General features: G+C 40.2%; 1 protein-coding gene across 2 annotated transcripts in view; it reads right to left on the bottom strand.

Annotated features, from left to right (window-relative positions):
- The window catches only part of IQGAP2 (IQ motif containing GTPase activating protein 2), a 239,231-nt gene that overhangs the window by 41,924 nt on the left and 170,220 nt on the right, over window positions 1-27,087 (bottom strand). Inside the window, exons 14-20 of one of the 2 annotated variants that reach the window (XM_065874499.1) lie at window positions 25,403-25,570; window positions 19,927-20,069; window positions 17,896-18,066; window positions 11,782-11,865; window positions 10,571-10,642; window positions 9,836-9,905; window positions 5,805-6,013 (exon numbers count right to left, since the gene is read on the bottom strand). In XM_065874499.1, coding sequence (XP_065730571.1) covers window positions 5,805-6,013; window positions 9,836-9,905; window positions 10,571-10,642; window positions 11,782-11,865; window positions 17,896-18,066; window positions 19,927-20,069; window positions 25,403-25,570 — 917 coding nt within the window. The remainder of the gene's footprint in view (window positions 1-5,804; window positions 6,014-9,835; window positions 9,906-10,570; window positions 10,643-11,781; window positions 11,866-17,895; window positions 18,067-19,926; window positions 20,070-25,402; window positions 25,571-27,087) is intronic. The other variant, XM_065874500.1, reaches the window with a different exon arrangement.

Below are 27,087 nucleotides of genomic sequence, written 5' to 3'. Positions count from 1 at the left end.
TGGAAACATTGTCAAGAGGTCACTGAGGCTACTGTGTCCCCTTCAGGGGCTTAAAGGCTCATGAACCAGAGTAGATCGTTTAGATATGGATCTACCAAACATTTTTACAGAAACCCACAGTAAAAAATACATTTTATGTCTTTTATTGGCAAACGTACCCACACACACTATACGAAAGGATGCTTATTCTTACTACTGGGACACACTCTGACCGTTTCAATTTGCTTTTTTTCTATTCCATTTTTAAAATCTGCTGAAGTGATACACTAAATTGATTTCATGACTCACTAATGGAGTGTGACTTACACGAAAGCCACAGCTCTAGAATGCCTCCTTTGCCACTGAACACTGGGTCACCGTCCCCGAGCATAGATGGCAAGAAAGTTGTTTTTCCTAAAACTTCTTCCATCTGCTTCCCTGAGCTCTTAGCCCAGCCTCCACATGAGGACTCTGTTTGCAGCCAGTATCAGGATTCCCCACCACCAGTCCCGAGGGGGGCCCTCCGGGCATTTCAGGCACTACCATGCTTTGCTGTGCATGCACTGCTGCCCATCTTGCATCCTGGGCCCTTCTCCACCAAATGCCAGTAGGGACTCCTGTCATTTTGACAACAAAAAATGTGCCTGTCCCCATTTCCAATTATCCCTGCGGATGAGAACCACTGTACAGGACAAGCTCCAAATCTATTCACCCCCCAGCACCCCCTTCTCCCATAGCTGGGGTCAGCTCATAGGTAGAAAAAAAACCCCAAAACAACCCTTGGAGCGTTGAGATTAGATAGTTCTATGTGGTTACATCCATTGCCTTCAAGGTCTATGACTTCATTCTTCTTTATTCTCAGCTGAGAGAGGGGAAACTTGACTTAATCCTTTACTTCTGTTCCCCTAATTGTTTATATGGGGAAAGAGGAGGAATTTGATTTTCATTTCTATAAAAATTTTAAGAAGGCGACACTTCCCCCCTTCTTTCACAAATATATAAATCACATTCAAGATGAATAAAGGAAGCGTAGTTACCCCCAGATGGAGGTTCGGGAGAAGTCTAGGCAGGCGGTGGCCTGATACCCTTATCTATAAGAAGTCCTAAGACATCACTAGACTAACTGGCTTACGGTTCCATTTAACCCAGGTTTCTCCTCTTCAGATAACTGGTGATGTGTAGAGATTCAATTCCCCCAAATACATGGAATAAATTGATTATCTTGATTTTAAATATACAGAAGAAAAAAAAATCTTGGTACTTAACCTCCCCATCACCGGCCCCCCTCACCCCCGATGTCCCCCAACTACTTGCAATGGAAGTAGCTCTGGAAACTGGAGACTATTCCTTTGTTTTGCTGCAGACTTTCATCTTTAGGGTAATGTTTTTGACATATGCAGAAGAGAACAGAGGATGGGGTGGTAAGCAAGCTCTAGGGCAGAACCAAGTTCCTTCGCAGCTCAGGAAGAGCACTGGAGGAAGGGAAAGAGCAGAGTCAAATGCTGAGCCCTGGAGGGGAAGTGGGAGGGGAGAGGAGAGCCAGCAGCTGTGCCACGGGAACCGTCTGTCTGCTGGAGATCCAAGTACAGAGCAGCACGCTTCAATGGGATAAGCCCTTCTGTCTTCCCTGTGAAATTACACCTGGCTCACAAAAGCTCTGGTGTGAATGGAGGTTTGCCTTGGAAAGCTTGAAGAAGGGGACAAAGGCCAACCCAGACAGGCATTCCAAAGAGAGGCATATGCTTTTTATTAATAGAAATCTCATGTCCTCTGTTCTTTTTTTTTTTTTTTTTTTTTTGCGGTATGCGGGCCTCTCACTGTTGTGGCCTCTCCCGTTGCGGAGCACAGGCTCCGGACGCGCGGGCTCAGCGGCCATGGCTCACGGGCCCAGCCGCTCCGCGGCATGTGGGATCTTCCCGGACCGGGGCACGAACCCACGTCCCCTGCATCGGCAGGCAGACCGCCAACCACTGTGTCACCAGGGAAGCCCAATGTCCTCCATTCTTACCAATAAATATTGAACATTTGAGGAATACTGGTTCGAAGGAGCAACAGTATTTAACTTGTTCATAATATTCCCACATCTCAATGTTGCCTTAGTTGCCACCATCTTTTCCCTTCCCCTGGTAACAGGATATCCACATGCAGGTAATATGCTAGAGTATACGCACTTTTGTAGAAGGTGTGGACTAAGACAAAGGGCTTGGGCTTTGGAGTTATAAAAATACGAGTATCTGCAAAGCACAGTTAGTTTTGTGACCTTGCTCAGGTTAACCTCTCTAAGACTCAGTTTCCTTAAATCTATAAGATGGGCTTAATGATAGCAATCTTACTGAGCTTCTGTGAAGATAAAAACAATCCATGCGGCTTCCCTGGTGGCGCAGTGGTTGAGAGTCCGCCTGCCAATGCAGGGGACACGGGTTTGTGCCCCGGTCCGGGAGAATCCCGCATGCCGCAGAGCGGCTGGGCCCGTGAGCCATGGCCGCTGAGCCTGCGCGTCCGGAGCCTGTGCTCCGCAACGGGAGAGGCCACAACAGTGAGAGGCCCGCGTACCGCAAAACAAACAAAAAAACAATCCACGTAGGGCACTGAGCACATTTTTCAGTGAAGAAAAACAAGGCTTAGAGAGGCTAAGGAATATACCCAAGGAAATATGCTCATAAAGAAGCGAAGAAGGTAAGCAATACAATAAATTTCAATCCTGGGTTACAGACAGCCCTGGCCTACAAGTCTGCACTCACGTGATACGACACACCCATCAACAGGAATTTTAGCAATTCAAGATTACTTTCAATTTCTACTTTGGTTTTCCTTCAAGCTAGTTTAAATCTAGACCTTTCTTCCTCCCTATGCCTCCCAGAAACTTCTACGTCAGCTGTCTGTCTCCATTTCCAAACCTCTTCTTTTGCTTAAAACCAATATTAGCTACTTCACTCACTCGCCCACTGGCTTTCTGAGGTTTCCAGAAGGAACGCCAATCTTAAAAGAATTGTAAGACACATGGTTACTAGAGAGAGCCAGAGTTGCTCTGTAAGAACTAAGCCACTTCCCTTTAAACTTTTTTCTCAACAAATGCTCATTGTTAAAAAAATTAAAAACTATACCGGGACATGGAAGCAACCTAAGGGTCCACTGACAGATGAATGGATAAAGAAGATGTGGCACATATATACAATGGAATATTACTCAGCCATAAAAAGAAACGAAATTGAGTTGTTTTGTAGTGAGGTGGATGGACTTAGAGTCTGTCATACAGAGTGAAGTAAGTCAGAAAGACGAGAACAAATATCGTATGCTAACACACATATATGGAATCTAAAAAAAAAAAAACAAAAAAACTTCTGACATACCTAGGGCCAGGGCAGGAATAATGACGAAGACGTAGAGAATGGACTTGAGGACATGGGGAGGGGGAAGGGTAGGCTGGGACAAAGTGAGAGAGTGGCATGGACATATGTACACTACCAAATGTAAACTAGATAGCTAGTGGGAAGCAGCCACATAGCACAGGGAAATCAGCTCCGTGCTTTGTGACCACCTAGAGGGGTGGGATAGGGAGGGTGGGAGGGAGACACAAGAGGAAGGGGATATGGGGATATATGTATATATATAGCTGATTCACTTTGTTATACAGCAGAAACTAACACAACACTGTAAAGCAATTTTACTCCAATAAAGATGTTAAAAAAATATATATATGTATGGCTAATTCTACCATGCAAAGAGCTTAATTTTTTTCTTTTAGCTTAAGTATATATCTACTTTTTACAACAAATGAAATCGTACTGTTTTAGGTACTATTTTCTTCTCCATTATATTGCAACCCTTTCCCCTGCCCTTAAATATTCTTCAGAAACGTTAGTTTTAGTGGTTGTGTAACATACATGTCGGACTGGTTCTACTGTCCTCTGTTGTTTTCGGGTTTGGGTTGTTCCCCATTATTTCACTACTGTAAATAAAACTTCAACTGCCCTATTCTTGTCATCAAACCAAAAATGCTACTATTAACGATAAGACAAAAGAGTACGTCCTTGAGAATCAGTAGTTTAACTTCTAATCAGTGTTTGATAAATATTTGGTGTTTGAAAATATAAGGCGAAAAATTAACTTTGTTTCACAATGCTAACAATTAGTAATGCTTTAAAAAATCTTAAACACTCGTAAAGATCCGAAAATCTGCCACATTTGTATTTCCACAAGCTACATATTTCTACTACTCTTTTGCAACTAAGCCTTTATTTTAAAAGGCAAGGCATTTCCTGTTTACAACGTTATGGGAGTAGGGTACAACAGCAGTGTAAAGCTATAAAAGGCATTCTCTGAAGGACCTTCTGGAATATATTATACTTTAAAAGTTTTCATATGTATCCAACAATACAAACACATTATTATTTTTTTAAAAGACTAAAGTACTATTGCTTTCCTGGATAAAACAATGAAAATAGAGTTAAAAGCAGAACTTTTAAATTTGTAGTTTTTTCCCTTAATATTTAGAAAAGATGATTATTTCCTGTCTTACAAGTTGCTCTCGTTTCCTTATTTTCTCGGCACTATTTTGCTGGTATCTCTGTGAGGGCCGGAGACAAGAGTGAGGCGTTCCCATGTCCACTTAGCTGGTAGCCTCCCGTGCCCGTTCACCTGGTAGTTTTCCAGAACCACACCAGAAGCTGGCTCTCTACCTCTGACCCACTGTAGCCTTCTCAGGGCATCCGGAAGGTCAACTTGCCCTGCCCTGCCCTGTTGGTTTTCTGAAAACTGACGTGGCATGGGAACAGGGACATGGAGAGAGGTCTTACCCTGGAAATCTCCTTTTCTTGGGTAAAAATGACACTTTTCACATAGTTTTGGGGAGCTTTGACACTGGCAGGTTTCTCACAGATACAAAACGACAGCATTATTTATTTGGAGGCTATTATTAGGGAAATGCCACTCTGTAGGGGGTCATTTTGGAAATGTGGATTGGGGAGGGCTAACATCTGATGGATTGGAGACACCACTGGCTTCCAGTAAGCGGGGCCTGGGGAGGACAGATGCTCTGCTGTCCTGCAGTTTGTAGGATGGTCCTGTGTAAATAACTGTCCATATCTCGCATGGCTGGATTTTTTTTTTTTTTTTTTGGCTGGATTTTTTTAATGTCCCGCTGGTCATTCACGTAGGTCAAAATTCTGTGCAAAATTGCTTGAGCCTAGAATCTAATAGTTTTACATATAAGCACAACATAGATCCTCACAAGTTTAATATAAACTTAATTTTCTAGGATAGCAACTCCATGTCAAGTGGTGGGGGGTGGAGGAAGACCACACTTTGCTGTTCAAGGGCTTATTACAAAGAGTTGTTCTCCACTTTGGAAAAAAGAACTCATGGCCAGTTCCACCACTCACCTGACCAGTCTCATCTGTAGCTCTCTCAATCTGTGGTTATTCTGTGAAGAGGCCCAAGTCTCTGGTAACATTATCACATCTAAAGGCATCAGGCCCATGTATTTTCATATTGAAATATGTATTTTTACTATAAATTCATTTCTTTGAATTTCTCTTTTATATTTATAGAAAGGCCTTAGCCTTGCTATGAAGGTACATATGTAAGTTGGTTTTATTTCACATAAATTTCCTTTCAGAATGGTAAAGAAGTCTTACCAAATGTCATAAAAGGGGGGCACAGAATTTTGCAGGTCTAAGACCATAAAGTGGTAATGAAAATGGTAAATAAACTTTAGGCCACTCCTTCTGGACTCCAAAGGAACTTAGCTGGACCAGAGTGTTGTGGGCAAATATACGAGCATCTTCTCTCTTCTGGGAACCAACAGTCCCACAAACCCCACTGACCTCCAGTGTGATCCTGTTCTTTACCAGCAGCCCAATCTTAATGTCCATCAGGTTCAGGTCTTTCTCCAGCTGTTGATTGCCTCTGATCTTGGTCACCACTTCTTCCCTTAATCGTGCTACCTCCAGAGCCTCCTGGAAATCCAAGTCACTTTGGTCCAACAGGTGTACAAATTTGCGGATTACTGTTAACGGCGGGTTTTCAGAGCCAACTGCAAGGAAAGGAAAGGTGTGCTTTAACTGGGCATGCTTGAATGGATCATCAGTAGGAAAGAAATCAGGTCTTTAAATAAAGCATTGACAGAAAAATAGAGCGACGGACGTGCTTGGTCTCCAGAGTGAATCATCCTCCCTCATGTCAAATCTGGACGGGGAAACGGATCGTATAAATAAATGCACACCACTGATAAGGTTGGGCCTCACTAATTCCTCGTCTAGAACCCGTTTATCAGCCCTCTCTCATGCTGTTCCCAGGACCACACACTGAGGAGATAGTTCTATCTATCAGTGTCTTATTGATGAGGAACCTGGGAAAGAATGCTAACGTGAGTTGCCCCGGCTCTAAGAGCTTGTGGCTGAGCCAGATAAGAGATTTCTGTTCTTGCTCCAGGAAGCAGAAAGAGGTGTTTTTTTTTTTTTTTTCCCAGCCCAAAAGACCTTGGGGAAGGAGCAGGAATTAGGTGAAAGGTGAATTAGAAAAGGTCAGTCAAGGGAGAACTGTAAGGTCTAACAGGAGCCAACAGAATGACAACTGGAACACATGTTCTACTTGGCAGAAATGAAGCAATTTTAGAAACTGAATTGGGTCCCTGTCCTTTCAGGATGGACCAGGGAGGGCATTCAGCACCTAGGAGACCAGGCTCAGTTGTTGAGAGGAATACCTATATAAATTCTACAAGGGCTTTCCCTTAGTGCCTTGAACCTTAATTGTGCTTTAATTCTCTTGCACTGCCACTTTGAGAAAACAATTTTTTTTAAGGTGTGTAATGAGATCTACTCTGGGTAAACTCTAAGAAGAAACTACCTGGACCTTCAATGCTGAATGATTAGACACAGCAACAAAAAGATGACTTGAGAGAGCCCAGTCCAGTTGTGGCGGCCTCAATAACCATCCTTTTACTTCCAAGGCCCTACTCAAGCTTCCTTATACTTCTGTTTAGTTCTGTGGTATCTTGACACTTAAGGAATACAGAGCTCAACCAACAACACAATTAACAGCATGAACTCATCATGAACAACCAAATCTAGAGTCATCTGTATTACTGTTGTTCCCCATCTGATGGCCTTTATTGGTACTTGTCAAAGAAAAGCCTTAGGAAGCTTTAGAGGTCCAATTCTGCTTCCAGGCTCAGAATTTACTGGATAATAATAGCTCATATTCCACTAGATTCCAAGTCACCTTGGATCATGGACCCTTTTCTTCCTGATCACCGAAGCATACATGAATTTATTTTCCTTCTATTTCAGCAAGGATGTTGCTGATGACATGACCATTTCTGAAACAGCCTGAGCCACACACCAGAGCTCATTCATGTAGCTGAGAGAACATAAGCCACCGCATTTGTGTCTAAAGTTCTCTCTCCTGGCTCTGAAAAACTGTGTATCATTTTATGTGCTAACAGGCCTGGTAGAGACAAATTAATATTTTAGCTTTACTAATTATTATGGCTCAAATGTAATAGTTCCTCTATCAACAGTTGGCTTTTTGGCATCTTCATGGTATCTTCATACCACTTGGTGGTACTTTCATTTCAGGAAACCACACAACTTAACAGTCAGCACTTACAAATGGCCACATTACGGTTCCAGCAACTTCTAAACCTGAATGCATTCAGTGCCTTTCTGGAGGGAATGGGTGAAAATGAATCATGACAGACTAATAAAAGTGATGTTTTTCAGCTGAAAAAAATGCCTTCGTTTTATGAAGATGCTGAATTGAGAAATGAAAATTTACAGTTCAGTTACCACAAAGCCACCCTATTTGCCAAAACCCAGAGCAGTTTTGATCTACCTGATTTATTCACTAACATAGTTTCTATCTGCCTTCTATGCTTTAACAGGAAATCACCTAGATTTTTTTTTTTTTTTTTTTTTTTTGCGGTACGCGGGCCTCTCACTGTTGTGGCCTCTCCCGTCGCGGAGCACAGGCTCCGGACGCACAGGCTCAGCGGCCATGGCTCACGGGCCCAGCCGCTCCATGGCATGTGGGATCTTCCCGGACCGGGGCACGAACCCCTGTCCCCTGCATCGGCAGGCGGACTCTCAACCGCTGCGCCACCAGGGAAGCCCTCACTTAGATTTTTAAACTGGAATTTCTTTTATCTTTGTAACTTAAAAAAAAAAAAAAAAAAAGTAAGCAAGTAACAGGCATCAAGCATCATCACAACCACCTACAAAAACATGTTCCCTAGAAGGAAACGAAAAGCAGCCTGTGTTTGTTTGGAAAACTTATCCTTAAATTACCTATTTTAGTGTGTTAGGGCTCAGAAAACAAACCCCCTATTCAGCTTCCTTATAAAAAATTAAAGATTATCTACCAACTAAGAGACGAATCTCATCAATTCCAAAGTGGAGCAGTGTGGCATTGGAAAGACTGGGGACCTTTCCTCCCTCAGTTTGCATGCTGGATTCTGGAATCTAGTAGAATGAGGTAGTATCCAGAAGATTCCACGGGCTTGAGGCAGAACCTGGCCTCTGAGGCTGCCGGATACTTTTCCTTAACAAGTACCAGGGAAGATCTTTCTTAGGCCATACACTTCACTCCATAATTCAGACAGACTTTTGACAATAAAGGGTGTTGGTGAAACTACTTAGTAGCACTGTGCTAGCAACATAACTGAACAGTTCTTTATTTCCTCCAAAAAAAAAAAAAAAAAAAAGTAAGAAACAAGGCAGTTAGAACATAATGGCCATTTTCATTACTAAAATACACACTGATTTGTTTTGCCCTCTCAAAACTAATCTTGAATGACCTGAATATTTGAAGAATTTAGGCAGTACTAATAAACTTATCAGCAAGCCCTTCTAGACTTAATCTATGACACGTTCTTTATTACATGTTCTTGTGATAGTAAGAATGTTAAAACTTTAGCATATAAAGAATGACCTTCACTATGTAAAAACAACAACAACAACAGAATGACAGACATACGCAGAGCTGAAACTGAAAAAGACAGCACAAATGCTATTTCTGGGTGATTTTTATTTGATTTTGCTGTTTTCAAACTTTCTACAAATGGCATATACTATTAGTATAAGGAAGATGATTTAAAAAAACATAGGTACTCTGAGAAGTCCAGAATGAAATTATAGGAAGATGTTTGTAGTTATCTTTGGGAGGTGAAACTGTGTGCTTTTTCCCTTCTTATTCATATTTCCAAATTTCTTATACGACTATGTTTCATTCTTAAAATGAGAGGAAAAAAAAATCACAGGCCAGGTAATAGATTAAACAGTATTCAAATTTAAGTTTATCTTCTGGCTCTTTTGCATTAGATTCCTGCCTCTAGCTCAAATTTAATATAAAACATCAGCATTTATACCAACTCCATATTTTAAAAATTGAAGTGTAGTTGATTTACAATGCTGTGTTAGCTTCAGGTGTACAGTGAAGTGACTCAGATATATATATATATATTTATTTAATATTCTTTTTCATTATAGGTTATTATAAGATATTGAATATAGTTCCCTGTGCTATCTGGTAGGTCCTTGTTGATTATCTATTTTATATATAGTAGTGTGTATATGTTAATCTCAAACTCCTACTTTATACCCCCACCCCATTCCTTTTGAAGAAGAAATCACATCTACTGCGTTTACCCCACTCCGTTTAGATAGAAGGGCCCACACTTTCTTTCATCACATCTTCCTTTGTGTACTGGTTCAGAACCTGGGGCCTGAGATGGTCAAAATCTACTGGAAATAACAGGCATCCTCTGTTTTTGGAGCCGCCACTGAAGTGATTCAGATGGAAATAACTTGTCCTTGCCTGGTTAATATGGGATACTTTGTCTCAGAATGCTCCCACTTACCCAATGTTTTGTAGTCATCTCTAGCTTTGTTTGCTCTCAATAGAGACTGTATTTTCACAATTTCATTGTTCTGCGGAAAAAACAAGACCAGTCACAACCTCCTAGAGTCCCATCTACTCCACTATTTTAGAATTCAGAACTATTTAAGAAGTGACAGCGTTTTCAAAAGCAACACTATTTAAAATTGATAGTATTTAGATATGGTGCAGTCAATGTTTATTTTTGCATTCTCTTTGAAGAAAGGGGCAAATAAGTTAGCTAAAATATAAACAAGACTGCAAAGGGACCGTTTAAATAAAGAGATTTAAAAAGGGAAAAGAATTTTACCACCAAATTTAGTTGGTCCAATCTATGTTCACATATCTATTCTTCAAAGATCCTAAAAAAATTCCTCCTGCGGGTGTCTATTTAAATTACTCGGTTAGCAGTAATAAGCACTTTACAAGTAATGTTGGAAAGTTGAATCTTTTCTCCCTGGCATTACTAGCCCACATCAGTTTTCTCTCACCCACTTCCTTTCCAGTTCCGAATGGTGAAGTCTCACTCTGAACCTGAGTTCTGAATAAAAAAATGTAAGAAGCCTCCAAATGGTATCACATTGAGTTCTAAAACCTATTTTTTCCTCCTAGTGTTCATTTCCACCATTTAATAAAAATCATTCAATGCTAACATTCAACAAAGTATTCATTTAGTTCATTCTCAGCCAGGATAAAAATCCACATGCGTGTCTCTTACATGATCTCTGAAATACTTCAGTCGTGAGAGGTAATTCTTTCGTGCTGTTACCATCCGGAACCAGGACTGAATCTAAAAATAAGTTAAAAAGAGAAATCCAGGCAATTACCAGATAACCTTTCATATCTCTTTATGGAGTCTTTTAAAAATAATAGAGAGATAATTTGATAAAAAAGTAAAAATTAGCAGCCTACCAACTAATAAACATCTAAAGCCTAATCTTCACCTTCTACTTCCTTCGTTGCTTTTTCTCCTAGGGGTTCAGAACATGTTACACGTTATGGTGGGGAAGGTAATGTAGCTCTTCGTACTATTTGGCTTTAATCTCAGTAAATAAAAGCCAAGCAGGCAAGGCATTTTGCTGAGAGTTGCCATGGGTCAGGGGATCAAATGAAACCAAGTTCAGGGTTGCTTCCCACATCTCTTAAACGCAGCGAATATTCTTTAGGTCTTTACAGGAAAACATTTCAAGAGGTCTCACGAGGGACCAACTGTGACCCATGGTTTTCTGAGCGAATAAGCATGTGTTCCAGGGTGAGCAAAGGACATTTCATTCAGGAGCTAGTAATGCACAAGGGGTCTAGACCATGTCATCCTTTGTCCTCACAGTTTAAAAAGTCTTCACAAATCTCATCTGATTCCCATCTCTCTCCAGTCCCACTCTTGTGACTCTGATCTGGATCTCCAAGTTTCTACAAGTTCACTGCTTTACAGTTCCTTAGTTTTCAGCTCTGAGACAGTGGGCACTCCATTGCGTGTTCTTTCTCTAAGCTCGGAGCAACCAGCCTTGGTGGGAAGCTGGGTTAGAACAGCCCACCACCTAAATACAGGCCTTAACTCAGCTCTACTTTCTCTTGTCATTGGCTTTGCATTTGCGTTACAACTAAGGTTTGCACTGTTAAATTTGAGCATTCTAAACATTATTAGCGAAGACCATAAGAAGAACATAAAATAAAACTGGGTTTCCTCCAGATTTTAAATAATCAATTTGGACTTGTTAGAGAAAGAGCATATATTATAAAGGACCAGAGACAATAGAGTGTTTTCATGGACTTGCTTGAAGATGATCAGCTAAGTGAGTAGTGGAGGTATGACTCAAACCCAGGACTTGCTTCTGATGTCAAGGCTCAAACATAGTCTGTCTTCTAGAAGCAAAACGAAAATGAAGGGAAAAGTTTAAGTCAAGCACTGAGGTAGGAAAGGGTGTTTACCTTCACAACAGAAGGAATATTATCAATGAACATTTGTCTCCTGTGCATATAGGAGGCCCGCTGTTTATGTCCCTTCCAAAAAGCCTGTGGAAAATAATGAGTTACAGAATTACTTACATGTAACAGTTTATTTTAGAAAGTGCAAGGACGGAGTACATCTCAGGAGACACTGAGTTGGGACAATGTCGGGGATCCTCCCTTTCAAATCTCATCTGGACACCATCTCTAGGGGTGGACATTAAACTGGGCAGAGCATACCAGCTCACACCTGAGGTTTGCCCCAAGTTTGGGAACGGAATTACCAGGTGGAAGCCCAGTTTCTGATTTGAAAGTTTAATTTTACCAAGGCCCTGGGTGATAAGAAGTCATAATAATATGGAATTGCCCTGAAACATACAAACAGATCAATTGGGTGCTGGTATTATTTGGTAACAATATAAGATGCTTCAAAATAATGACTAGTAATTAGTTTTCCTCCAACAAGTGGGCCACTGTGATCCAGATTGAAAAGGAAGATGACTCTGGATCCCTGAAAATAGGAGTACTGTGATTGATCTTTTATTATTGCATCTAATTTTACATAAAGTTTAATGAGGCTTCATCAACATAGCTTTACAAGGAACTTTTACAGGAAACATTTGCAAAAAGTGGACACAAACTGGTATCTTTAGAATGATAAATCCATAGCTGTTATAAAGTTTATTCCAATTCATTTTTGAGAATCTTTTTATTGAAACATATCTTTGTAATTCACTCCAATTCTCTGATTTTGTTTATCAGGTTAGAAATGAAATACAAGTTCTGTGTTAAAAAATACAAAAAAATCAAGTTTTTTTTTGGCCTCGCAGCGCAGCTTGTGGGATCTTAGCTCCCTGACCAGGGACCGAACCCGGGCCACGGCAATGAAAGCATCAAGTTCTAACCACTGGGACACCAGGGAATTCCCCAAAAATCAAGTGGTTTTTTTTTTTGTTTGTTTGTTCAAGTTATTTTTTATAAATTTCTTTTCACATCTGCATCTATCAATCTACCTCATTCCTTCTTTTTAAAAAGGTATGCGGAATTTTATTGCCATTTAAAAAATAATATACTTTTTGGTAGTGATTCAAAACAAAACAGTCATGATGCAATAAGTACCCAACTGAGTACTTGCTCCAGACTTCCCCTCTCAATTTAAATCCCTAGAAATGATAAATATGCTTTTTTAAAAAACTTAATTTTGAAATAGTTATCGACTCATAGGAAGCTGCAACAGTAATCCATTGAGTTCCATGTACCCTTTTATCCAGCTTCCTCCAATGGAAACATCTTACAAATATGCTTTTAAAGCAATCCATCATAGTGCCAGAACACAAGAAGGCATATGGGTCAAAAACTATGAGGGATCTTGGAAGAGAGAAGGTAGCTTGAATTGGCTGAAAGAGGGAACCACAGAACACAATTCTACAAATATTGGGAACCTCTACAAAAAATGTGAGATGGCTCTAAGCTTGAGAGAGCCTTGAATGTCAGTCTGAGAAATTTTGGGAAAGTTGTCACATCACTCATTGCCAAGCAGTGAGGGGAATAAAAGCATACATGGGGAGTAGGGATTGGGAAAAGTACAAAAGATTATAGCCTTTTTGGAGGGAATTTAGCAGTATCAAATTTAAAAGTATTTAGCGTTTCACCCAGTGTTTCTAATTTTCAATATACCCAGCCTAAGGAAATATAAGTACCTGTGTAGAAAAACAATATATAAGCATTTTTGTTGCAGCATTGTTTGTAATACAGAAAATATGTAGAGAACAGAATATTGACAAATGGGAAACAGGATAAACTGTGATTGCACTCATACTAATGGCAATCTAACTAGTAACTTATTTGTCATGATGGGTCTCAGTGGTGACTCGTGTTTTTGTGGCTAACACTGTTTTAAAGCACAGAGGTGCAAATGTGCCAATAATATTATACATCCCATTCCTTGATCCAAATTGAAAGGCAACCAAGATACTGGGATTAGCTCAATTTCTCATTCTGCGTTTTTGGAATTATCTCAATTCCAGAAACACTATTAATCTCTATTAGCTCAGATTCTCAAAGATTCTGGATAAGGAATCTGCTGTAGTAACAGAAGATCTAATACTGAAGCATGTTTGCATTAGTGGAATGAACCCCCTTGTCCGTTTTGTACTGTTTTTAATGTCTTAAGGATTCAACCCTCACCAACAGTACTTTCCTGAAGATTTCATTTTGTATTTCATCTCTTTAATGATTATGTAGATTTTTCTGGAATCTACATTTATATTTTTATTGCTACCTTTCCAAACCAAGGCAACTTGGCTGGGTTTTGAAGTTCTGGTCTATAGAAGCAGAGTACTACAGGCTTCCTATTTTATTTGTCAAAATTTAACATTCTTCTTTTTTAGTTTGTAAGTTTTTGTTTCATTAGGATTGGCTTTTCTCATTCTGTGCTAACAGCATAACTCCTGTGCAAGGCCCAGAGACTGCAGGCTCTTCTAATTAGAGGCTCTTTATTAAAAATAATTATAGGTATAAAGTTGGGAGGAAGGTGCTATTGATAAAAATGCAAAAGGAGACAGAATTCTAAACCATAAAGCCATTTAGAAGCAGCTTTTTATAAACAATTAGAGACAAGGCGTTTACCAAAACATCAATCTCTCTCTTGACTGGTATGAGAACTTGCGTGAAAATTTATAATAGCCGTGTTTTTGTTTTGTTTTTTGTTACCATAAATATATTTTCTGTGCAATTCAGCTGTAACAAAGGAGTTTCCCAAGATACCTAGACCTCAGAAGTTACTGCTCTGTTTTATAGATTCTAATTGTCAATCTCTAGAAAATCTGGCTTGCTACATTGCTTGCCTCGTTTGATAATTGGGCACTCAGGAGAGTAATATTCAAATTACCAACTTCTGAAGCACAAATTCTGTGATCTCTCTGTTAGCCAAGAAAACCCTAAATATTGGCCTCTTTTCCCACTCTGCTTAAAGCTACAATCCCGCAACCTGCAAGAGTAGTCAGTTACATTCAAACAATGTAATGAAGGACTGTCCCATCAGGTCACCCCCTTCCTCCCGGCCCCAGATTCTGCCACAGCTCCTGACAACCTGCACTTGCTTCACAGAAGCTTGTTTCTTTTTCTTTGCCCCCATGCTTGTGGCACTCTCTGACCTGAAGTTCAATAATTTAGTAATTCTCAGGGCTAAGTTTTGGTATTGCACTATTATGCTTTTTCCTACAAAGTGGCATTTCAGCGTTCTTCAGTTCAAGGAAAAAAATATTGTAGCTGACTCTTTTTTCCTGTCTTGATTTTTCTGATCTCTTCCTGGGCCAACCAACCACCTGGATGTTGGATCCCCACTACCTGCCCTCTGAGTCACAATCTCTACCGCCTCGTCACTTCGAACACTTGTTGAGCACTTAATAGCTGCATACTGGGCAAAGTCTGTTATGTGTATTATCCCATTTAATCCCTACAACCCTGCGATAAAATGGGTATTATCATCTTCAGATGAGAAAATGTATTTTAAGTCATCTATTCTTAGCTTTTTCTGTGATTTTTCTCAAGTTCTCCACGTGTTTCAATCACTTTCAGTGTCTGTTCTACATTCTGCGGTTATAAGTTCATTCACATTCTAGGATGTCATTTTTCTTCCTCTCTGTAGCTATGGGTTATCTTTTCATTTTATCATGCTGTCTTATTTCATCATGCATCTTATTAAATTTCTTAAAAGCATAAAGCAGTTTCAGTATAAACATTTCTACTGTCTCCTGGAATATGAGAATCCTTAGATGTTAATTTATGTTTTACAACTTACATCCATTTTTCTTTCTTTTTTGCTATAAAATTTTCATTTTTGTTTGAGATTTTTTTCTGGCTCTCTTCTTAAATGTTGGCCATTTTTTCAGGGCTTTCTTACTGTTCAAATATAATATGGTTATAATAGATTCTCATTACCTTCCTCTGTGTTTACTTGGCCACCTTCTGAATTGTCTGAGACAAAGGATTGGCTACTGATGACATATACTCTCTGTACCATATCTAGTTCCTTGGGAGACTGTCGGTGGTAGCACAGTGGAGCTGGGGTGTGGTTGCCCTCAGCCTGGGAGATTTTTCTCTGAATTTGTTGAGACTACTGTGTCTGGGGTTGATGCAGCCAGCTAAGAAGTTTGAGCTGTTCCACGGAGGGGAAATCTTCAGATTTGACATCATTCCCCTAATTTGGAATGAATCAGCCACTTCTGCAAAAAATGAGATTGGCATGATGCCCTTTGGTTCGTGGTCTTCTGGTTTTCTGGGTCAGACCATATTCATCTCCAGGCTATAGCCTGACTTTAGACCTCACGCCCTCCTTGTTAGAAAACTGTCAGAAGCAGGGGGAAGGAAGTCATCACGGGGTGACTTCATAGTGTAATGGCTTCTTCTTCAATACTGCGGCTTCCACGGAGGTGGGGAGGAAAGGCTCCAGGTGACTGTTTCCATCTTTTCCCCAGCTCTCTCACGATTTTAGCCCTGGGTCCTAATATCAGGCGGATTTTATACTAGAGGGCTCTGTAGAGTGTCTTCCAACTATAACACAGCTCTGGGCAGACTGGAGAGCTTGAGGTTGGTCCAAATTGTGTCACACTGGCTAACACTCTTTGAATTCTGTGCAAAAGTAGAGCCTCAGCATCAGTGTAGATGATATTATACTTAAGATTTTGTTCACTCCCTGTGTGTTTTGTCTACCATTTATTTAAAGAAGGAATAAACTGGAAAACTTACGGGTTCACCTAGAAAAATCCTTTGAGTATCAAGTTTTTTTAAAAATTTTATTTATTTGATTTTTAGTTGCGTTGGGTCTCTATTGCTGTGCACGGGCTTTCTCTAGTTGCAGCGAGTGAGGGCTACTCTTTGTTGCAGTGCATGGGCTTCTCATTGGGGTGGCTTCTCTTGCTGCAGAGCACGGGCTCTAGGTGCGCGGGCTTCAGTAGTTGTGGCTCGCGGGCTCAGTAGTTGTGGCTCGCGGGCTCTGGAGTGCAGGCTCAGTAGTTATGGCGCATGGGCTTAGTTGCTCCGTGGCATGTGGGATCTTCCCGGACCAGGGCTCGAACCCGTGTCCCCTGCCTCGGCAGGCGGATTCTTAACCACTGCGCCACCAGTGAAGCCTGACTATCAAGTTCGTAGAAGAAATTTCTTTTAAAAAATTAATCATTCCTGCCTTCTAACATCTTAAGCTCTGAGCAAACTCAGATATTTGAGCACCTATCATATGCAAGACACAAGAATACAAAAGTTTTAAAAACTCATCTTCTGCCCTGTACAATATTATAGTTAGGTGGGGAAGCAGATCAGTACACCAATGATCACAAAAGAGAAGCCCTTCAACTTACAACCTTTCAATTTTGGAAATTTAATAGTTACTGGCCAAAGCAAAAAGCCACCAAACTCTGCTCATCAACAACAGTATCACTTTGGATGCAGAAAAAGGAACAAACACACGGCCTTTTGGAAACCAGCGTGGTGGTTGAGAGAGGATGCTAGGGGAACACAGAATAGAAACATCTAAATCTAGCAAGTTCCTCTCCTGCCAACCAGAACATTCGGACAAGTCATGCAAGCTTAAGAAGAAAAAGGTTGGGAATGAGGATGCCTCTTGCAGGCCTGAATGAAGAAGGGGATTATATAAGAGCGAAGATAGCCTCAGAGATGCTACATTTATTTGATGAGCTATTCTGTTCTTTAGGCTACAAGAGCATAGAAACTCAGACGCCACTCAACATCCACTAACCACTAAGAAACCAATTCAAAAGCACCTGAGGTCAGACAGTAGGTGACACAAGGATATCTGCCTTTTTAGAGAAACAGGATTTCAACTCTGATCTCAGGTATTCCCCTGCCTCTGACTATTCACAGTGTCCTGAATACTTTCCAGAAGACCACAGGTGAAAAATCATAAAACAGCCTTCCCATCTCGGAGTCTTCAATAAAGTAGACTCAGGGGCACTGATTAAGAACAAAATCTGCAGTCACATTTGTTTATTAGAATGCTGGTAGTTGACTGTCCTGTTATCAAATAACATTTTCATGGAATGACAGTTTTCTGTAACGAGTGGTAGGTGACGCACATACCTGTATTTTGATCACATGCTCTTCTTGTTCATACAAAAATGATTTCCTAGCTTCATATTCTTTCCTAAGGAGGGGTCCTGAGGTTGCGGCTTGAAAGCGCAGAAGCATATCTTCGGTAGCAGACCACATCTTCTCACGAATGTAATCTGCTGTAACTTCCTCAATAATGTCCTGGCAAGAGATATTTCTTATGGTTACACTTCACACATCAGATGAAAGGAGCATAGAGAACAGCTTCTGGAAATTTTATCTTTCAGAAAATGATCTGCATAGCTCTTTCTGGCTTGGTGTAAAAAAGATCTGACCAGAGCCGAGGGATGAACTGGCTCAGCTTCTCTCTAGTGATACGGTTCTGGAATCCTCTGAACTTTGTGCTGAGATGGTATGAGAATGAGGTTGAATGGTCTCAGGATTTGGAGGTAGAGGTGTGTAGATGATGCTGGCAGGGACCAGGCAAGAGGCCTGATCTCCTCAGAGTGTAAAAGAGACAAGGATGATTACAGTAAGAGTATGCATCACCTCCTCCCTCTCCTGAGGGAAAGACTGCAGTGCCCATGAAGTCCTTGGGCTTTTCTTGCCCAGGCCAGACGAGGCAGATCCCTGCAATGAGTAGGGGAAAACTCAAAATAAACTTGGGAGAAAATAAAAGACTTGGAGCAGAAGAAAAGGCGGTGGGAGAGGAAAGATAAGTGCTATTGAGGGCAGACAGGGAAACCTAGATGAATGAGAAAAAAAGGAAGAAGGGGGATTGTGAGAAGTCTTCATGTGGATGATGAACTGGGTTTACTTTTATGTTCTTTGAGAGACGCAAGCAAAGACTGGACTCGCTTCTATGGCGGATGTCTCTTATCCAGTGTGACTGGACTCAATGGATGGTTAATTTAAACAATTAAAAGTGAAATCATATAAAAGATGCATAAATGCTTTTAAGAAGACATATGTACATTCTTGAATAAATTCAGTAATTTCAGATTGACTAGAATTTTTTTTTTTTTTTAACAGCATAGACCCTCCACTTTTTATTAATCCTGATACTCCACTTCACAAAGTTATACCTAGGGCATCTTTGGATGCCACACGAGCAGTTCTGGCTCTGAGTTTAACCCTTCAATGCTGCTTCTTCACAGTTTGACATATCCTTTCAATGAGAGCATACGGTTTTTAAATACTGGCCATAATTTCATTTTTCAACAAAGCAGCACTAATACTTCATTTCCACAATGCCATTTTCCTATAAACTCTGGGAACTTTACACATTTGAAATTAGTTAATAAATATGTTTTTCACGATCTTCTTGTCATTCAGGATTTCTGTGGCTTGTCATCCCCAAGCCACAGTGTTTTCTCCGAGTTTTGGTAAATACTGCACCGGTGATTCTGTCCACAATACTGCTACCCTGCAGTATCTTTGATGCTGGTGACTGTGAACAGTTCTATAAGATCTCCATTTGTGAGTTCTATTTTATTCAAGACCAAACTCAATTATTAGAAGTATTTTCTCTTTAAACACACTACAATGCCTGGATCAAAGAGCAATTTTCACATCTTCTGGGTCCAACTTTTGGTCTCAAGTCCAAAGCGATCTTGGTGAACATTCCTTCAAGAGTATTTCTCCTGGGGAAGCATTATTCACTTTAATGGACGAAATGTCCATTAATGTATCTTTGTCATAGGTTGAGGTTGGGGGGAAAGAAATAAGACATTTTGAATACTTACAACTAAGGAATTACCACTAATTGAGCTTTGGTGTCAAGGAAAACCTGGAGATTGATTTCTTAGGATAATCTGTCATCCTAAAGAAGCTGAAAGAGCTTTATTCCCCTAGTGCTGTTTGGTGTTGCTCTGACATACGGAAAACATTCTAAAAGTTAGTAACCATGCAGCCACATCCAACTGTAGTTCTGAAGACTTTACTCCCTATCCGGTCTTCAAATAAATTAGTTCTTTCCATCAATTCCATGATTCAAAAGTAGAAAAGCAATCACACTTATCTTTATATAGTACACCTTCTCATCAAACACCAACCTCCTACCTCAATTTCTTTTCCCATGAGCCATGATTCCTTAAGCAAGCAGGATTCAGGTGTGACCCAGGAACTCTCTTTTGAATCGATGTTGTAGTAGTAATCATATTTCTCCTGCAGGTTGAGTTTGAGCCACAAACCTTCAGTAGACACTAAAGAAAAAGGTTTGTTAAATTCCAGAGAGGGACATGGAAACTTTCAACATTAATGTAGTTTCTTCAATAAGTAAATTAATTGAATGAATATGCTTTTCACCAAACATTCAGACAGTGTGTTAAAATCATTAGCAAGGGCTCATTAAAATGGAATTAATTCTATGTATTCAATGGCAGCTCCCTGCTAAGCCAAAGAAAAAGGAGGAGAGAGTAATGTCTAATGCTGGCTCCGCATACCAAATTTTTCATGAGGATGAAAAGAGTTGCAAATGGCCAACAAGAAGGAAAAGCAAACAAGGATGGATACCCTAGGTAGATGTGGATAGCAACACAAGGAGACAGGGGAGACCGATGAGGAATAGTCTTTATTTAGAAAGGCTTCCAGCAACCTCTTTGAAAAGGAGTGACCTACAAGGGCCGTGACCCATTATTTAAGGAGAACCCATTATTATTATTTTTTAAAATTAATTAACTAATTAATTTTTGGCTGTGCTGGGTCTTCGTTGCCGCATGCAGGCTTTCTCTAGTTGCGGTGACCGGGGGCTACTCTTTGTTGTGGTGCAGGGGCTTCTTATTGCAGTGGCTTCTGTTGTTGTGGAACACGGGCTCCAGGCGCATGGGCTTCAGTAGTTGTGGCTTGCGGGCTCAGTAGTTGTGGCTTCTGAGCTCTAGAGTACAGGCTCAGTAGTTGTGGTGCACGGGCTTAGTTGTTCTGCAGCATGTGGGATCTTCCCGGACCAGGGATGTAACCCGTGTCCCCTGCACTGGCAGGCGGATTCTTAACCACTGCACCACCAGGGAAGTCCCGAGAACCCTTTATTTAATGATCTGCATTAAACCAAAGCAGAAGTGACTCATCTTTGCAGACAACTTTATTCAAAGCACAAAATGGCATACACAACCTCTGAGGTCACTAAGCAGGGAAAAGGAAAATTCCTGGTCCCTCTGACTCATCTTGCTCTACACAACCACACAAAAGCAGAAAAAAAATGTTGAAAGAACTTAATTTTGCAGGGGGGGACGTGGGGTGGATACTAGAAAAAAACAAAACAAAACTATGGCAGTCATGGCTTAAATTGGCCAAGAAGAATATCTCCTCATGAATGTATGTGCTATACTTCCTATTTAGCAGTCTATTTATTTTGTTGAATGGTTATGATTCTTGTCCCAGATCAGAGAGCTAAAAACAACAATAAAACAGAAACTTCTGACCAAGCTAAGCCAACTGCTACCAAGTACGCATTAGAGCAATTGCCTTTATAGGTAAATCAAAATTTGACTGCATTTCCTCAAAGAATATTTAAATGGATTCAAATATCTAAGCAGAGATAACTTTAAGGCGTGTTGATTTAATGTGTGTTGATTCTTTATTTGGTTTTGTGTGTTGATTTTTTTTTTTTTTTTTTTTTTTTTTTTGCGGTATGCGGGCCTCTCACTGTTGTGGCCTCTTCCGTTGCGGAGCACAGGCTCTGGAGGCGCAGGCTCAGTGGCCATGGCTCACTGGCCCAGCCGCTCCGTGGCATGTGGGATCTTCCCGGACCGGGGCACGAACCCGTGTCCCCTGCATCGGCAGGCGGACTCTCAACCACTGCGCCACCAGGGAAGCCTAGGTGCGTTGATTCTTTACTTGGCTTTTAATGCCCCTCAACTGTTCTGTCAATGCCCAGGAACAGAGATATACCTGTCTTCAAATGGGCAGTCAGGCAGTTGTTATCTGTTTAGAAATGCTGGTCTACTAGAAAATATATTGTATAGTCAAATTAAGATGATCACAAGTAATCATTATATTTTCAAACACCAACAGTTGTCAGATTCACAAGTGCTTTCAGAATAATGAAAACCCTTTTTAAGGCAACTCTCTCAGTGGGAAGGAAAGAAAGCAAATAAAGATGGTGAAAATGGGTATGTTTTATTTTCATAAGAACTGAGAAGTAAAAAGTTCTTAGTTGGTTAAAAGCCAACCGCATTGGGACTTCCCTGGTGGCACAGTGGTTAAGAATCCGCCTGCCAATGCAGGGGACACGGGTTTGAGCCCTGGTCCAGAAAGATCCCACATGCCGCGGAGCAACTAAGCTATGAGCCACAACTACTGAACCCCCGTGCCACAACTACTGAAGCCCGCATGCCTAGAGCCTGTGCTCTGCAACAAGAGAAGCCACTGCAATGAGAAGCCCACACACCACTGCAATGAAGAGTAGCCCCTGCTCACCGCAACTAGAGAAAGCCTGTATTCAGTAACGAAGACCCAACGCAGCCAAAAATAAAAATAATAAATAAATAAATAAATAAAAGACAACCACATTGGCACTGTAAGGGTTATTTGAGTTGGGATGTCAGTGGATAATAGAAAAAGAGAATTTTATCATTTTCACATCAAGTATGAGTTTAGAGTCAGATCAAAGGCTGAGGAGGGCATCTCCAGAACAGGAGAAATACAGTTGGTTTGTTACTTAGGGAAAAGACTAATTACGGGCCTTTGAGGAAACATACAAGAGAAAGATACCCGTGAGTTAAGAGGTGGTGAGCATTCTATAAGGAAGCATACTTTCTAGATGCCTTCCAGACAAAATCATACCTGTATAAGACCTAAACTGAACAATAAGGCTGAGTGATCTACCAAAGAGTGAACACTTGTTTGGGAAAAAATAGACATCCTAGAATCAGAGGTGAAAGAGTAAGAATAAATCATCCTGTTCACTACCCCAAACAATGTTCACAGCTCTTTTGGGAATGAAAGTTAGTCTTTAATTGGCTAGAAAGTTTTTCCTCTTCCTTCTAGAACAGGGGTTGGCAATCTTTTTCTATAAAGGGCCAGAGAGTAAATATTTTCAGTCTTGTGTGCTACAGGTCTCTCATACAACTACTTGACTCTGTCACTGTAGCATGAAAGCAGCCAGAGACGATATGTAAATTAATGAGTGTGGCTGAATCACAATAAAACTTTATTTATAACAACAGGTGGCAGCCCAAGAATCCACTAAAAAACTATTAGAATAAATGAGTCCAGGAAGGTTGCAGGATACAAAATCAATATACACAAATCAATTTTATGAAAATATGCCCACACAAAAGTTTGTATACAAATGTTTACAGAAGTATTATTCAGGATAGCCAAAACTGGAGAAAAAAAATCTAAATTCTATCAACTGATGAATGGATAAACAAAATGTGGCATACTCATACAATGGAATATTATCAGCCATAAAAAGAAATGAAGAACTGATACGTGCTACAACATGGTTGAACTTTGAAAACATTACACTACGTGAAAGAAGCCAAACACAGTATGACTTAATTTATATGAAATGTCCAGAAGAGGCAAAATCAGAGAGACAGAGAGTAGATTAGCGATTGCCTGGGGCTGAAAGTTGGGGGTGGGGAGCAATGGGTAATAGGTAAGGGGCTTTGTTTATTATAAGGAAAAATATCCTTTATTAAAAGGCAAATTAACTAGTGGTGGTGTTTTTAGTGTTAAGTAAAAACTTCTGAATTTCACACCTTAAAAGAGTGAATTTAATGGTATGTGATATATCTCAATAAAAAAATCAATTATATTTCTATATGTGAGCAATAAACAACCCCAAAGTGAAATTAAGAAAACAACATTTACAATGGCATTAAAAATAATAAAATATGTAGGAATAAATGCAACTAAAGAAATGCAAGCCCTATACATTGAAAACTACAAAACATTGTTGAAAGAATTAAAAACCTAATTAAAAGTAAAGACATACCATGTACATGGATCAGAAGACTTTATATTGTTAAGACGGCAGTATGCTTCAAATTGATCTACAGCTTCAACACAATCTCTAACAAAGTCCCAACTCTCTTTTTGTTTCCAGAAAAAAATGAATCTAAGGTATCTCCTATGTTTCTAAATTGGCTACCTCGGGACATTTTTTCTTCACTGACCAGGACATGGCACTTGGGAAGAGGAGTAGGCAAGTTTAGGGAAAAGAAGAAAAAACTAAGTTTGGGCCAGGATGATTTTGAGATTATGATGGGTCATCTCTAGGAACTCACCCCTGCATAAATACAGTTGTACAATTCTTTCTCGTGAAGGATGAGGTAGGGGCACTACAGTAACTCCTGATGAAGAGTTGTGAAGGGAACAGAGAGAGGCTCAAGGGTGATCAGGTGCCAAGTAGGAGAGGATGGCCAGTAGCCCCGTTTCCATTTCATTAACAGAAAATTTGTGGAATTGGAGGGTAGAATTCCCAAGTGAAAAATACATCAGACTAATTTACAAGGAAGTACATAGGGTACTTTTGGACAGACTTCCAGTGAACTAAAAAAAAAAAAATATTTTTTTTCTTTAAGTTCCACTTCTAAGGCCATATATTGTCACAGCAGTTTCCTAAAGATGAAAAGTACTATGTACATGACCCATGATGTGGTACAAGTAAACACCAGCCTAAGAGTCAGGAGACACCTTGATCCTTGACACTAGGACATAGCAAGTGCTCAACAAAAATCTACTAAAGAGATGAGGGATTATCTCTGCCAAAAATTAATCTCCTTGGATTTGTCATTTTCTCCCTCTGTCCAAAATGTCATCAAGGTGATTTTCTAAATCTGAAAAATGAGTCTTAAACTCATGATCTAAAACACAGTTTCCACAGCTAATATTTCATGATCTGCCATTGGATTGTACAGGCCTAAGTATATGCCAAGGCTCTTGGAGACCCATTTGCTGCTTATTTTGTACTTTCAAAATTACTTTTTACTTCCACTTAATATTGTATAATAATGTGTCATTTGTTTCAAAAAGGATGGAGAGAAATATTAGTGTAAAAATCAGTTTGTACCACTAGAGGGATGGCTCAACAGCAAGATCTATAGGAAGCAAAGTCTTCTTTTTTTTGAGAAACGATTCCAGTATTTATTTCCAAGATCCATACACTTGGATATGACTCTTTCATTATGACAGACACTATCAGAACTCCATTTTAGAAGCATGGGGACTCTGGGGCAAAAGGACAAGGATTAAGGTTTGAGAGAAAGACAATAACTCTTTTAAAGGAAAGCAGGAGATGTCTTTGAGGAGGCTACCCTATATCTGCCCTACTTTCTGTAAGTCTCCTTTAATACTGTATTTTCTCAAGTATATGGCACCCACACACAGCCATCAAGTTAATCACAGCTTTCTAAGAGACAAAAAAGGAAAAGCAACACCTAAAAAATTTCCTTTGCCAGAGATGATAAACATTTCAGAAACGTTCATTTGAAAGCGATTATCTGTCTTAAAATTAAGGTAACACAATACCACAGAAACCATCCTATTCAAAATGCCGATTTAGTTTGTGCTAAACGATGAAGAAGCTTACCACTTTTAGATTTTTGCTCTTTTGCCTTCGCAAGGGTGTCATAGTACCTGTCAGCACATTCGGGCATTACATCGTTTGTATTACCGACGGCAGACTTCAAAACAGACAAAATATCACTTTGCTTCTCCTTCTCCAAAAACTCATTAACATCAACGACCAGTGTAACCCCTGGGTAATGAAAAATAAATGTTTCTGTTAATCGTTATCTTCTACTCACCCCAGAGGCATGCAAAGATATAATTCAACCTTTTAGGAATGCATTGGTATTAAACCTGTTTACCCTTTGAGAGTATGCACTACATACGCCCCAGAGAGTCACCAATTGCTCAGGTTGTTAAGAGGAATACAATCCCATAGGAGCACTGTTTATCAAAAATCGCAGTATTTCCTGGTTACTCTTGTGTGATATCAAGGTACTAGGCTCTGCTCATCGTGGTGATCTGTAAAATGGGGCGGCGGGGGGGACACATATTGACAGTAGTTATGCAGCCCTTAGGCAGGTCATTAATCTGTATTTGAGAACTAGCTTTATGAAGACATGTATTTATTTTAGAACAAGTAAAATGCTATCTAAGCCACAGAAATCCTGAAATTCTCTGGTATAGTGCAAGTTTAAGATTGTCCTCAGCAACCTGAACGAATGTTCTAGAAAGGCAACAGGCACAGCTGGTGGATATGTGCAGTGAAGTCCAGAAACTTAACTGTGGAACCAATTTAGACCTAGAAAGCATGTTATCCCATTTCACATTTCTGCCTCTCCCCACAAATAAAACCTCACTGGACTCTTGGTTGCCTCAAGAAAGTTAACGCGGTGAATCCTTTATCATCTATTTTAGTTCCAGGTAAGGATATTCTGGCCCAACCAATGGACCTACTGTCTTCACAACCTATAAATGCACTGAGTTAGCAAGGCAGAACAAAAAAAATGGAAGAAACCAGGTTAAGCACTTTCTAGATTAAAAAACATCTTGATGAAAAGAAAGGAGAGAGATGGATTTTTTTTTCTTTCTTTCTTTTTAAACACACATGACAAACTCTGCCATACAAATGCTAAATGGTATACTGCTGTCATCAAATTATGTTCACACGTGCAGAACTGTGAAGGCTGACGTGGTAAGAAAAACAGAGTGACTTTCGACAGCCATGAGTCCACGTCATGCAAATCTCAAGGAGCACGTGAAGAGTAAAGACCTCCCACAGCCAACTCCAGTTGTTGCTGAACAAAACCTACACCAGTAGGTTCTTTCACTTATAAAGTTAATGGGAATGGGTAAGCTGCCCCCCTTTCCTCTTCTCCAGGAAGGCTTTGCAGAACAAGAAGGCAGTACTGGTGTTGGAGATGTCTGTGGTCTGAGAGATGTGGAAAGAACAAGGAAATGACAAAGGATCCTCACGTGAATTACATCCGACAGCTTCATCGAACCCAGTGAAATGCTGTTTTCCTTAAAAGACGGATATTACGCAGGCAAACATTTCTTGCAAATGTATGTATTGATGTGCAAGCAGTGGGTCCATGGGTTAATCTTCCAGATAACTGAAGCTGACTCCTTTAGGTGCCAACCTTCATCTTAACAGAATCACGCGCCACGAAAATCTAAAGCCCCGGTAAAAACCCTAAGAGGACAGTTTCTATCCTGCTCATCATTGTACCCACAGTCCCTGGTACGTATCAGGCGTTTGACATT

Source organism: Phocoena phocoena, chromosome 3 (assembly GCF_963924675.1).
Source record: "Phocoena phocoena chromosome 3, mPhoPho1.1, whole genome shotgun sequence".
NCBI lineage: Eukaryota > Metazoa > Chordata > Mammalia > Artiodactyla > Phocoenidae > Phocoena > Phocoena phocoena.
Note: the sequence above shows the minus strand (reverse complement) of the source record. Positions and strands in the feature narration are given on the sequence as shown.